At 31.2% G+C, this 13,948-nt stretch overlaps 1 protein-coding gene across 5 annotated transcripts in view; it reads right to left on the bottom strand.

Moving 5' to 3' along the window:
• Positions 1-3,640: 3,640 nt before the first annotated feature.
• LOC129950266 (proton-coupled amino acid transporter-like protein pathetic) overlaps positions 3,641-13,948 on the bottom strand; it is a 32,431-nt gene continuing 22,123 nt past the window's right edge. For all 5 annotated transcript variants that reach the window (XM_056062146.1, XM_056062144.1, XM_056062143.1 and 2 more), the window contains 4 exons: positions 7,013-7,134; positions 4,728-5,267; positions 4,415-4,659; positions 3,641-4,351 (listed from right to left, as the gene is read on the bottom strand). In XM_056062146.1, the coding sequence (XP_055918121.1) occupies positions 4,182-4,351; positions 4,415-4,659; positions 4,728-5,267; positions 7,013-7,134 (1,077 nt within the window). In that variant the 3' untranslated portion in view covers positions 3,641-4,181. The remainder of the gene's footprint in view (positions 4,352-4,414; positions 4,660-4,727; positions 5,268-7,012; positions 7,135-13,948) is intronic.

Genomic DNA, 13,948 nt, shown 5'->3' with positions numbered 1-13,948 from the left:
GATACAGTGGCGTTACACGGACGGTCATCGCTGGTATTTACAATAGTTAAAGTTATAAAAATGCATAAATCTGTACCAAATGCATTAATTTGGATAAAAGATAAGAATGTAATTAAAATTTTGTCAAAATAATGCGCTCTTTGTGGCTCATGAATTTGGTCTGGTGAGTTTGGAGAGGGTTACATTTAATTCAGTTAAAATAATTAAAAAAAAAAAACATTTTAAGATTCAAAATTTTATCTGAAAAATAAGTTTAAATGCCATTTTATAAATCAAAAACGCCTTGATTTTTTAGTTACATTTTTTCGATTTTTTTTTTTTTTTTTAAAAGTACAATTTCAATTTTGTTCTAAAAATATTTTTGGTATGCAGTTGTTTAGTGATTAAAAAATATAAGCTTTACATTTGAATTTTAAAAATAATGTTGACCCGTTTTGGAGATACAGAATTTCGACTTTTTTCGACTTCTCTACCATCGTACTATCATGTTTCATTAAAATATCGAGTTCGAAATTGTTTACGAATGCCAAATTAGCCATATAATTTGTATAGTCGCAAGTAAAAATAACTTAAGTAAAAATCACTAACATGAACATGAACGGTATTTTCAATTGTCATATTTGATGGTTAACAAGCTCTTTGTATCTCTGTGGTTGACTAATTTCATATAAAAAATGGTTCCCTACTTACTTAAGTTCTAGGGCTTGGGCTTATTATGTCACTGCTCCTATTACGCGCCATCAAATTGGAAGCTTTTTATGTCACAAACCCATGTCCTCTCTGATCCCGACTTCTACTAATGTCGACAATAGTCGTACCTCTATGGGGACTGAAGCCTATCTCAATATGGTTATGGTCTCATCTTCAGATTCAAACAAGATCAAAACAAGAACGTGGTGGAGATTTATTTGCCTAATTGTAGCCAAAATGCTGCAGTTAATACAGATTAATCTCCGAAACACCATAAAAGTCTCGGGCTCACTTATTCTTCGTCTGGCCAGCAACGAGCAAGACATTGGCCATGGATTGTAAGATCCGTTATTCGAGGACTCAAGACTCCTGGGTACTACACACTGAATGACACATATAAAGGTGAACCTAGATTTAGCATATTAGCAGCATAAATGTATTTTTACTCCATAATTTCAGTGATAGATATACTGCCGCGGGGCACCGTAACTAGTCTGCAAACAGCTAAAGGAAAGTACTGGTTAGTATCGGCGTATCTTGGCCATGACGTATCCCTGGTAAGACCTTTGAGAGAATCGTAAAATAAGCGGAACGGCAGAAAATCGGTCTAATAATTGGAAGGGATGTTAACGCTCACCACACTGCACGGGGGAGTACAGATATTCTTGGTACTAACCTCTTAGTAAGTAAAGTTGGGAATGAACCAACCTTTATTACTAAAACTCGACAAGAAGTCGAAGACATAACTCTTGTCTCTGATACTATATTCAATTATTCACCCTAAGATATTGGACTGGAAAGCATCCAAAGAACACTCGTTCGCTGAACATAGATACATATATCCAATTCAATATCAATGTGGATGAAAACCGTAGTCTACTCAATTTTCGAAATTATCGCAAAACTGACTTGGCTTCATACAGAAACCTATTACCAAGTGTACTAAAACCTAAGTACTAAAACCTGGACTATTTAGTCCTTACTCTTACGCTAGTGAACTTGGCATTAAAGTCAATGTCCTCACCTTAGCTGAACTAACTACTGGATACTTACTTTCCTGGTAGTTCTCTAACCGCAACAATCAAATGCTTTCAAGTTTCAATAAGACATATCAACAAGGTCTGATCAAAAGGGACAAGCTAAATGGGCTCTCAATAGCTTCGAACCATTTAAATCTGCAGGACCAGCTGGGATATAACCAGCCGAAGAACAAGAAGTCAGCAGGTGTCGATGGTATATCCAAGTTGTACTAAGACATTTACCGATGGAGGCAATTGACATTTACACCACACTCTTCAATAATGCACTGAATAATGCATATTATCCAGTGCATTGGAAGACCGCTGTGGTTCATCCCCTCCCGAAAAAGGGAAAGGACAACTCCAACCCGTCAAATACTCGATCGATAAGTCTTCTTTCGAGCATCAGCAAAGTTTTCGAAAAGATCATCAACAGAGCTCTGACTAAGTGGGCTGCGGACAACAAAATAATTTTGGATAAGTTGTTTGGGTTCAAGGCGGGTTATGACACAATTCATGCTGGGTCTAAACTCGTTTCTGATATCCAATGGAATAAATCAAAACAACAATGCACAGGTGCTGTTGTGGTTGATTTGGAAAAGGCCTTTGACACCGTATGGTTAGAGGATCTTTACCTAAAACTGAGCAGGCTTGGCAGAAGCAAGCCATTGTTATATATACATATGTACTTTATAATATTATTAACGGTAGAAAGTTTGTTGTCAAAAGTGGCAATATACATTCTACCACAACATTAATTAAAAATGGTCTTCAAAAGTGGCCGGTGAATTCGCCGATTCTCTTCAGCATTTACACCAGCATTTTGATAGATATTCAAACTTAGTCAATTGCGTACGCCGACGATTTAATTGCGTACAGAACGGCCCGAAAGGTTGAGGTTATTATAATTCTCTTGCAGCGTGATTTTGACAAGATTCAGCGATATTGGTTCAACGTTGCCCCTTCCCAGATGAAGAAGTTTCAGGTGTTCCAGCGGCAGTGTTTACGACGCTGTACCGGTTTATATCGAACAACCGAATCTTCTTACGTGCATTACTTTTCCAAATAGGTCCTATACAACGGGGCTCGAATCAAGAGAATTGACAATTTCGTGATAAAACTAGTTCGAGATAACATTGCAAGAGCTATGTCTTCGACCAACAATTTAATTTTCGGGGCGTTCTATCCGAACGACGAGTATTTTGAAAGTTCACGCTTGAGAGGCTTCATTCCACCAGAGGCATTCCGAGGGCCGAAAGGCATTAGTATTAAGTGTTACAGTTTAACTTAAAGTGTCTGTATGGTTCCAGTAAGTGAGTTGTAAGTTATGGTTAATTAGGCTGGTTTTATTAATTTTTGTCTAGAGTAAGAGTAATTCGTGTCATGAAAAAGTGCTTATAAACGGTGGGTCCCCTCCATCCCTGCAATTACTCGCACACAGGAATGGTTGAGGGTTGTAAGTCACTAGACCTACGGTATGTTGCGCCACCTAATTTGTTGCACCCTTTATCTTCATCATCCGCCTACAGGTTTGTTCTACCATTCTGTTGCCTACCAAAGATGTGCGACAGAAGGTTTCCCTTCGCTCATGGGAACTAGGTCGTTGGACTCTACCAAGCTTAATGTTGGTCACAATATCTGTTTTTACGATGTTATTCAAATAGAAATTTTTAAGTTTTTAATACATGTTATTGTCACTTTTAATAATAATAACAATAATTTTTTAATAAGTTAAACATTTAATTCACAAATTTAAGAGTTTTGTTTATGTCAAGGATGGTTTTCATTAAATACAGCTGTTCTTGAAATGCTATTGACTACGTTTCTGTGTTTTTTTTTTTAAACTGAAATATTGCCTACCAGATTTGAAGAATTAAAATTAACTTATTTTTTTCCTTTCACATTAAATAATTGGTCATTAAGAAATGTGGTACTTTTTTATTTTGTTAATTTATTTTCATTTTTGGATGGTTCATATATTGATAACATTTTCAATCAATATAAAATTCATTATTAAACTTCAACAATGCTGATTTATATGTATGTATATTCTTAAAGATAGCTGTTAAACATTTAGACATTATACAAATATAAAAGTAAGCTTATATTTTATATCGGGGAAGTATTCAGTTAACTGTCATTCGTTTGCAGTCATATTAAATTATTATTTTCCGAAATCTTAATACATATATTTGAAATTTTCACATAACATATGTATATAGCTTATAATTAGTTGCACATAACACATATATATCACGTTATACATAATAATTCCTGAAAAATATGTCAAAATTAATCTATACAGAACTTAAATAAACTGTGCACAACCGTTATCCAAATTTGTAAGTGCATTATACTTAGTATGTACACACAATAGCTTATTTTTTTTAAATAATTTAAACTACTAAATTCATTGTTTTTAAAATCGAGCTATCCCTATAATATCGAAATACTCTTTACATCACACAAATCTTACTTACTATACATTTTAATTATTTCCGAAATGCTTACAAATGAACCTGCAATTAGAGCAAGTATGGCAAGAATTGAAAGAATAACATTTTTAACTAATATCCAATTCCATCTACCCAGATTATTGGGCCATAGAAAAACTGTCTGCACTACACTCGGGACCATTATTCCTGAAAATCATAATATCTTGCAGTGAGTTACAAGTAAATGAAAATAATACTTAAAGCTCTTACCCAGTAAGGAGAAGAATACGGCTCCAACAAGACCGATAAAAGGCTCAAGGTCGGGAATTGCAGCTGAAATCCCACCACTTAATAAAATAATTCCTGTTCTAAGTAAGATCTGTGCGATATTGTGTTTTTCCTCTGGGAATTTGTGGGAAATTTTTCTCCACAAAATTTCATTGGGAACATAAAATTGTAGACCAAAGGTGAAGAGAATTGAAATAGCCATCAAAAGTTTAGCAGTATCCGCAAGCCTTCATGAGTAAAAAAAATTTAAATTAAATACCAAACAATAATAAATTAAACAAAATTTTCTACAAACCATGCTCCATCATCTAGATTCAATGTAATACTGCCCAACACTTGATCACCGTATTTCACATAACCAAGGAATCCAATAACAGCATACAGTGTAACAACAGTTATCATAGCTGTGTTCAAGACACCAGGGCATCCGAGAAAATGTTGGGGACTCTTCATTGAGTTTTCCACTGGCATTACTACACCAATACCTTCCATGGCAAAAATTACAGTTGCAAAGAACAAGGGAAGCTTAGCCCAGCTGGAGAAAAGCGGCTTATCCGAAAATTTCAAAGGCTCATTGAACAAATAGTACAATGTTATTCCGAAGACAATCACAATAAAAATGTTTGCCATTGCGGAAAATGGTACAAGATACTTAAGGTCCCTGATTTGTCCCATTACAAGAAATGGTATGATAATAATAGCTATGTAAACGCGTATGTTCCAGTTAAGATCAAGTTCATTGTTAAGGACATTTTGGAACGATGAAGCAACAAAGACTATGTAAACACATCCAGCTGCATAGTAGGTTGCCATAAGAGCTCCATCGACAAATTGTCTGAAAGAAATATTATTTTTATAAATAAACTTAAAAGAAAAATCCTTAATTTAATAAATTAATAACTTAGGGTATTATTAATTTCTATAGTAAGTTATTATAATTAGTCCGATTTGTCGAATTGAATATTTTGATATTTCTGGACGGTTTAGAATCCAAATCAAAGATTTTTAAAGATACGTCTGTGGTTGTTTGACGTTTGTACGCCCGAAAAAAAATCAATTAACGTATTTTTATTAATAAAAAAAAAAACGAAAAAAAAAAATTGGCACAAACCTCAAAAAAAATTGTATGCAATGAAGACTGTCGTTTTTGACTCCTGGTAAGATTTTGAGAAAACTCTAAGTAACGTTTTGATTTTCGGATCGAATATCTTGGCAAATTTAAAGATATTGCATTCAATATAGTTTAATAGTATACAAAATATTATTTTCAACATTTTATAAGATTTTTAGAAAAATTAAACAGTCATATTTTTTACTAATATAAGAATCTACAAAAAGTATGACTCAAAATTGGTAAAAACTGATGCTCGATTCCAATACTTCGAGAATAGATGAATGTTTTGACTTGGAATCGTTTCATTCTGTACAAAATTTTATTAATAATTTTCTTAGAAACTTAAAGTATCGAAACTTAACTTTTTGTAAATTACCAGGAATGAAAGAAGTTATATCAACAAAATTTAAATCATTTTATTTTAAAAACTTATAACTACGAAAATACACAGCACAAAAAGGAATAATAAGGAACAAATAAGTCTCCGTACAGTCATTTTTTGATTACTTTTCGTTGAAATAAAATTTAACAAAAATCACTTCACTTAAGGAAAAAAGTAGCTTAATATTTAGTAGGGCCTCCTTTGTTTGGATTACTTCTTTCAATCTGTTTCTCATCGAATAGACAAGCTTCGCAGTCGTATCTATAGAAATTTTGTTCCATTCGTCAAGGAAGATCCTTTTAAGGTCATTCTTGTTAATAGGATTGAGATCTGGAGACAGGGTGTAGTGCTTCACTTGCGTACTAACAATGAACAGCAACTATTCCTTTACCACCTTGGCCGTATGTTTAGACACATTGTCCTGTTGAAAAGTAAAGTTGATGGAAAGACCCAATTTTTGGGCACTTGAATGTAGGTTTTCCTTAAGAATATTCAAGTACCCAAATTTATCCATTGTATTTTCTATGAAAACGAGGTCTCCAACGCCGCCCGCTAATTGCCCAATACAAGTTGGATTGAAGAACGTGGTCTATTGACTATTTTAGAAATTTTACCCAAAGATGTCCCCTCATTTTTCTATTCAATTATGATTTGTTTGGTGGCCAAGGGCATTGTTTTATTTTTAGTTGCCATTTTCATTTCCTTAAGTGAAAAGGGAGTTTAGCTGAAATATTATTTATAATACAAAATCTTACAAAAAAAAAAAAAAACAAAAAAAAATGGTCAAGAACATTTTTCAACGCCAATTATAACATGATAATAAGATCTGTACGGAAACTTTTTTGTTGTTGTTTTAAATATAAATACAAATTCTTTTTAACTTTGTTTCAAAGTGAGAGAAGAACATTTGCTATCATCAGTGATCCCACTTTAGCTTTATTATTGGACATTACTATTTGTTCTGCAGTTATAAAACAAAAATTATCTTCTGTACGGAGACTTTTTGGACTACATATGTATGTGTAAGTGTCAAACTAAAGGTTTGGAATTTCAATCCTTAAAAGAAAACAAACAAATTACTTACTTCGCAAAATTTGACCAAGGTCGTAACTTCTTAGGTCCATTTTCAAATACTTTTTCAGCAGTTTCAGCGAATCCTAAGTGTGGTACTTTTGCTATCTCGCAAATATCATGTGAAGTTTTGACCTGTAAGAATTATTACAAAAATATAAAAATTAAAGTAATTCAGAAAATGGGAATATACATAACGTAAAATATATACATGCACTGCACAACGTGTAAGTACATTCAATATTAATTTTATTTTATTTAGTTTGATTCCCTCTTCTATGTACCTACTTATTATACCTAATTATAATTTCAATAAATAAATAATATATAATAATATAATTACAAACGTAAAATATCGGATGTTTGTTTTGGTAGATTTTGTAATTATTTTTGTGTGTTAATGTTAAATCCCTGAACTGAACTGAATAAAGTTGAAGGTACTAAGTATTTCTGATGCTCACTATATAAACAATATCATTTACAAATTGTGAGTATAAATACCAATAACATTTAAAATGCCGTAGTGTTTTGTATATGGAAACAAAGCACGACTATTAAACTATGAGGGAAGAAAACCAAAATTAAGCGAAATTTGATTCAGTTAATTTTTTTACTATTAATTTAATGATTATCATGCGTGTTACACAGGGTCTATGAGTGCCAAAACAGCCTTGGAGGGAACTTAAAATCAAATGGGGTGGCGCAACAGTCCGTTGTGAACCAGGGCCTAGTGACTTACAACTCTCAGCCATTCCTGTGTGCGAGTACTGTTGTCAGGAATGGAAGGGACCTACAATTTAAGGCCGAATCCGAACGGCTAATTTGAGAAAGCACTTTTTCATGACAAGAATTACTCTTGAAGGATTTGTCAATTCCTCTCAAGAGGGAATTTAATTATATAAAAATACATATCAGTAGCATAAAATAGCAATCGCAAAAAGGATCAAACTATCTGTTATGTAAATTTAAAAAAAGTTAACGTGATGTATTGATCAGCTGAAGTCTTTCACATTTGAATCTACTCAAACAATGAACATGCATATTGCTCTGCTGCACCCCGTGGAATAACTTGCCAATTTAATGGACCATTATGAATGATACCACATGAATCTTGAGGCTTCCTCCTAAGATCAATGGATCCAGATTGCGTCCCTTATGAAACGTGAGATACTGATTATGGTGATATTATAAAGATCGCTATAGAAGAATTCTCCTATAGGTAATACTTGCGTTTTTGAGCTAGAGCAGGGCATGCACAGAGAAGGTAAGGAACTATTTTTTTCGCGTGGCGTGCTTTCCTTTTAGACATTGCCCGGTTATGGCACAGGTTATCAAGCTTATATGCGATTTGTTTACAGATAGCAAGCACCATGATCGCTTTAAATCTAGTGTAGGCCACATGTTTTATATGACCTAATACGTGGTGATGTTATTCCATCTGGTGTACACTGTTTCCACCGATTTACCTTTACAGTAGGCATGTTGAGAAGAAGACAGAAGTCTTGTATCGATACGTGCCCTTAAATGGATATCAATCAATCTTTCCAAGGTCTTAAGAAGAAATGATGATATGCTTATAGGTCGTAGATCTTAAGGATTGATTTGCGAGCATTTACCTGCTTTGGGTATAAAAACAACTTTAGCTTCTCTCCATGATATGAAGAAATGATTTAAAATTAAAATAGTATTATCACTTCAGTAAGTGTTGTTTATATATATTATCTATAATATTTTCCTAAGTCAAGAAGAAAAATTAAGATTAAATTGAATGAAAGTTAATTTAAAAATTATTGTTGAGTAAAACAAACAGACACAATTTGTATTTACGTTTGGCAGATTTAAAATGTATACGCATAGCTTAATACTTTTTTGTTTATTCCGATAAACAAATCAAATAATAATAATTCTTTTCACTATGAAAGTGTCGGTGTCCAAACAAAAAGGTACTTAATAGCTCTCTTAAGATTTTCCATTTAAGTTTATCTTTTGATATGGCCACTTCAAGTTCTATCTTTCTATCTAGATTCAAGAGATTGAGGAAAAAATGAAATCGAAATTGAAAATTATATGATTTTTGTACTTAAAAAAATAAGTGACCTATTAACATACATATTATTTCGTTAGCAAGTTTCCCTTTTCCGGATCTCGTACTGAACCAATTTTAACAAATAATGAGTCAAAAAATAGGTTATTTTCTGTCCATTATGTACTGTAGTGTTTATCCTAATATTATACAAATATAATATACTGGGAAGGAAACATATTAAAAGAATTGTTCCTGCATTTGAACGAATTAATGGAATCACAAACTCACAAACTAATTATTTCGCGATAGCTGAGTTAGTTTCCAAGTATTTAATATTTTTTGGATAAGATATTTTTTAAGTTATGAGCAGTAATGAACTTTGTTTTTATATACAAAGATGGGAAACACAAACTCATCCAAAAAAGATGTAACAAAGTTAACTTTTTATATAGAGTGGTGATCCAGTATAATGAATGCCGATATAACGAATGATCGATATTACGAACACTTTTTTCAAGTCAATTAGGTATTCTATATAACGAACAAAATAAAGAATTTTAGATAATACAAAAATTACTGTAAATATATACTAACATGTATGTTTATCATAATATTGGAAGATACATACGCAATATTTCCCAATACACAAGTGTTTTTTTTCGCTTGCTTAGTTATGTCCTACGTATTCGTCTTCGTGTATGTAAACAGTTGCTCGTTTCGCATATTTAACATGGTTTCTCAGTTTCAGTGGAATTGAAAAAAAAAGTTTAAATTGTAAGAAGTTCACGGGCAGGGGCATTCAATAATAAAATTCAACACCCAAAAAAAACAAATGCATATTAACAATTTTTTTTAATTTGAACAAAACTAGTACAAGTACATTCTTTAAATGTTTTGTTATATGTAAATAAAGTAATATATGTTGTTTTTTTATTCTATTAAGTGAAGTATGTAACTATTTCTTCTATAAGGCTTGAAATAAATTAATGAAAAATACAAATGTACTTTCTATTAACCTTAAGATTTGTATGCAAAAAATGTTTCGATGTAACGAATTTCGATATAACAAATTGACTCTGGACATTATATCGTTAGTTATACTGGACCACTACTGTACAAACAATATACAGTCCCTGGCCGCATTATAAGAAGCACTTTAGATTTTATGCCAAATCTTAATTTCCAGCTATTTTATTCACGTTTTCGAATATTGTAATGCGTTTAAATTATTTTGTATGCTGAATGTAAACTACTTCCTCGAAATAAAGCAACAGATTCAAAGAATTTTTTAAATTAATATTTTCAGTTTTTTTGTTGCTGTTTTTTTGTATTTTTTTTAAATATTTTGTTGAACCTCCTTTTGCTTTATTAAGAGCCTCAATTCTGCGCGGCATACTGTCAATGCATGATTTGACTGTTTCCTGCATTTGTGGGTGGTGATTCCACACGTGAGTTACTCTTTCAAAAATTGACCGCATCTTTAACTACTTCCCTCTTCATCAGCTCCCACACGTTTTCAATTGGGATCATATCATATCAGGGTTGTTTCCCGGCCAGTCCAACAGATTGATGTTTTCTTCCCTCAAATAAGTTTTTATGGACCGGGCTGTGTGGCATGGAGCTCCATCTTGCATAAAAATGGAACCATACATCCATTCTTGAACGTTAAAAATATTGCGAATAATCTCATAGTTATAAAAATTCTGCAGTGCGTCTTATAATATGGCCAGGGACTGTATACAGAGAATGCAATCAATGTTCTTGCATATTAATGTTTGTATCTTTCCTTTTCCCTGTTCGGCTTGGGGTTAATTCAGATGACTTTCAAATTAACTTTTTTTTGAGATATTCGAGTGGGAACATTGATTTGTGAGAAAACCACTTGAACTGTCAGGTTTTTGGTTTTCACAGCCTTAAACCGGCTTCTTAAAGAAACATTTTTAACTAACAGAAATAGCTTGATACAAATTTGTTAACAGTTAACATATTTCTACTGTGCATCGTCGCGTTTTTGTCTGAATTTATTTAAAATATTCGTGCCGCAATAAAAGTTTAATTTTTTTTTTTAAATTTTTAGTAGTGTAACATTGCTAGTTTTTATTCAATCAACTTAGCGTTTTAGGTTATCTTGATGCTAAGATAAAAAAAGGGACTAAGTTCTTTACAAGACTTGAGAAAAACATAAACAGATATAATTTTAAGTTTTTGAAGTAAGAAATTTGTTATCAATGTACCAGCAACCTAAATTTTGTACTTTTGGCTAAACGGCCGCTGTTTCTAGTAACATTGCTGGTTTTTATTCAATCAACTTAGCGTTTTAGGTTATCTTGATGCTAAGATAAAAAAAGGGACTAAGTTCTTTACAAGACTTGAGAAAAACATAAACAGATATAATTTTAAGTTTAATGCATCAATTCAAATTTGATAAATGTCCTTTAACAATCCATTTCTTGATCTTCGATTTGTCTCAAAATCTTAAGGATAGGAGATATCTGAATTCTCAATAACTATACGTTACGAAGTCTATTTAAAACTTGGAAAATGAGTAATCTGGTTGAAAGTCAAACATTTTTAGGATTCATTTTAGAAAATTTAAATCAAAAATAGCTAAACAGAAAAGGTTTTCATTTTTCTTCCTAATTTGGATATTCCCTGGTTCGATTTCGAATTAGGATTAATATTGACTATATTCAAAGTTTATGAAATTTCCTGAACTTGCCTCTATTAGACTCTTAAACTACGGAATTAATCTACTGTTTTTGTTTACGTTTTTTATATATAAAATATTCAAAATACATTTGTAGGAGTATCTACAAAAGTTCTATAATTGTTTTTTTTTTTCCTTTAAAAATCTGAATCACGTACAATTAGTGCTACGCAAAATTTTCTGTATATGAGGTAAATAAAAACAGTGTAAAATTATGTATAGAAGAATTTCTAATATAACCGCACATTTTTTTAATTATAATATCAAATGGTGATGAAATCAAGTTTTTATGATAATTTGTTATAATCAAAAATAATTTGCACCCACGTAAGCACTAGATACATTTTTAAACCGGATGTATTTATTTGGCTTTGGTAAGTTATTTTCCTGTCAAGGTACATTCCCGTTACATCGATATATTTAAAAATTATTTTGTTTGCATTTTCTTAAAAATTTGTTTTTGAATTAAACTCGATCTTCCTTGAAAGAAACAATATTATTGAATAAACATACTGACTAGTTCTAGTTAATCCAATTTCAGGAATCAACTCGTACAAGTACTATCTTCAGCAATATTCGTCTTAAAACAACTTGAACTTCGTATCGATATTTGCGTCACAAATATTTTATTGAATTTACTGGAAATACAACAAAAAATCATTGTTGATTTTTCCCCAACAAAAAAAACACAAATTGCTTTTTTATAGCAAAAATTGACAATAAAACGCTAACTGATAATAACGATCGGCTAATTGAGATTGGAATACATGTTGGTGCCTATATTTTAATGTAATGTGTATGTACAATATACATAGATTCATTGATGTTGAAAAACAAAATTTGCAATACCTTCGACTATCCATAGTAATAAAAAGATTTGTTTTTATGACTTTCGGTATTATTTGGTTGATTTTGTTCATATGTTTTCTTGATAAACCCACGTGAAGTGACTAGCTATATATTTACATTTACAACAACTTTTATACTTTTCAACAGTAACCTGGACTTCATGTTTTTCATAATTTTAATAATTTGTAATTTGTAATGGTAACACATTTTTAGGTTATGTTAAAGAATGATGTAAATTATACTTTGTTAAGAAATTGCCATTTTTTAATACAAAATATCAGAAACTCGTAAATCGTGCTACCAAATGTTGCCCGCTATTAATTTGACATTTCTCGACGTTTCAAGGTCCCTAGAGTCGAAATAAAAGATTTTTAAAAAGATGTGTGTGAGTGCGTGTGTACGTACGTTCGCGACGTTTTTTCGTCGTCCATAGCTCAAGCACCAGGAGCGATATCGACTTCAAATTTTTTTTTTATACTGATAATAAGGCAGAAAAATGCAGAAAGGCAGTTTAAAGCAGTTTTAAAAAAGGGTGAAAATGTTGGTTAACCCTTAATATCTCATAAACCAAAAACGCTTTAGACTTGAATTAAATTTTATATAATATATTGTAACGTGAACGTGATACCAAACAAGTATATTTATATATATATATTATATATATAAAAAAAACTGAAATAAAATTGTCACCTCGAAAATTTTACGAATACAAAATAGTTTTTTTTTTATAAAAACAAAAAAACCTAAAAAAACATTACTCAAAGTTTGTAAAAATTGAATGTCGACTCAAATATCTTTCCGAAAATTTGAGATTATGGCTTTCAACGTATTTTATCTTATAGGAAATATTTTTTTCAGCATTCTGTACAATTTTGAAAAAAATCGAATTGATAGTTTTTTTTACAAAAAATAAAAACCTAAACAAAAAAATTAATAAAAGGTGGTAAACATTGATTATCGACTCAAATAGCTTTTCAAAACTTTGAGATATAAGCTTTAAACTACTTTTATCTTTTAAAAAATATATTTTTCAACACTCAGTCAAATTTCGAGAAAATCGAATTGACAGTTTTTTTACAAAAAATAAAAACCCAAACAAGAAAATTAATTAAAGGTAGTAAACATTGTTTATCGCCTCAAATATCTTTTCAAAACTTTGAGATATAAGCTTTAAACTACTTTTATCTTTTAAAAAATATAGTTTTCAAATCAAATTTCAGTCAAATTTCGAGAAAATAGAATTGACAGTTTTTTTTGCAAAAAATAAAAACTTAAAAGAAAATTTAACATAATTGGTAAAAATTGATTTTAGACTCAAATATCTTTTCAAAATTTTGAGATATTGGCTCTAAACTTCTTTCATCTTT

The sequence above is a fragment of the Eupeodes corollae genome, chromosome 3 (genome assembly GCF_945859685.1).
Source record: "Eupeodes corollae chromosome 3, idEupCoro1.1, whole genome shotgun sequence".
Classification (NCBI taxonomy): Eukaryota; Metazoa; Arthropoda; class Insecta; order Diptera; family Syrphidae; genus Eupeodes; species Eupeodes corollae.
The sequence above is the reverse complement of the archived record's forward strand: the minus strand, read 5'-3'. Positions and strand labels throughout refer to the sequence as shown.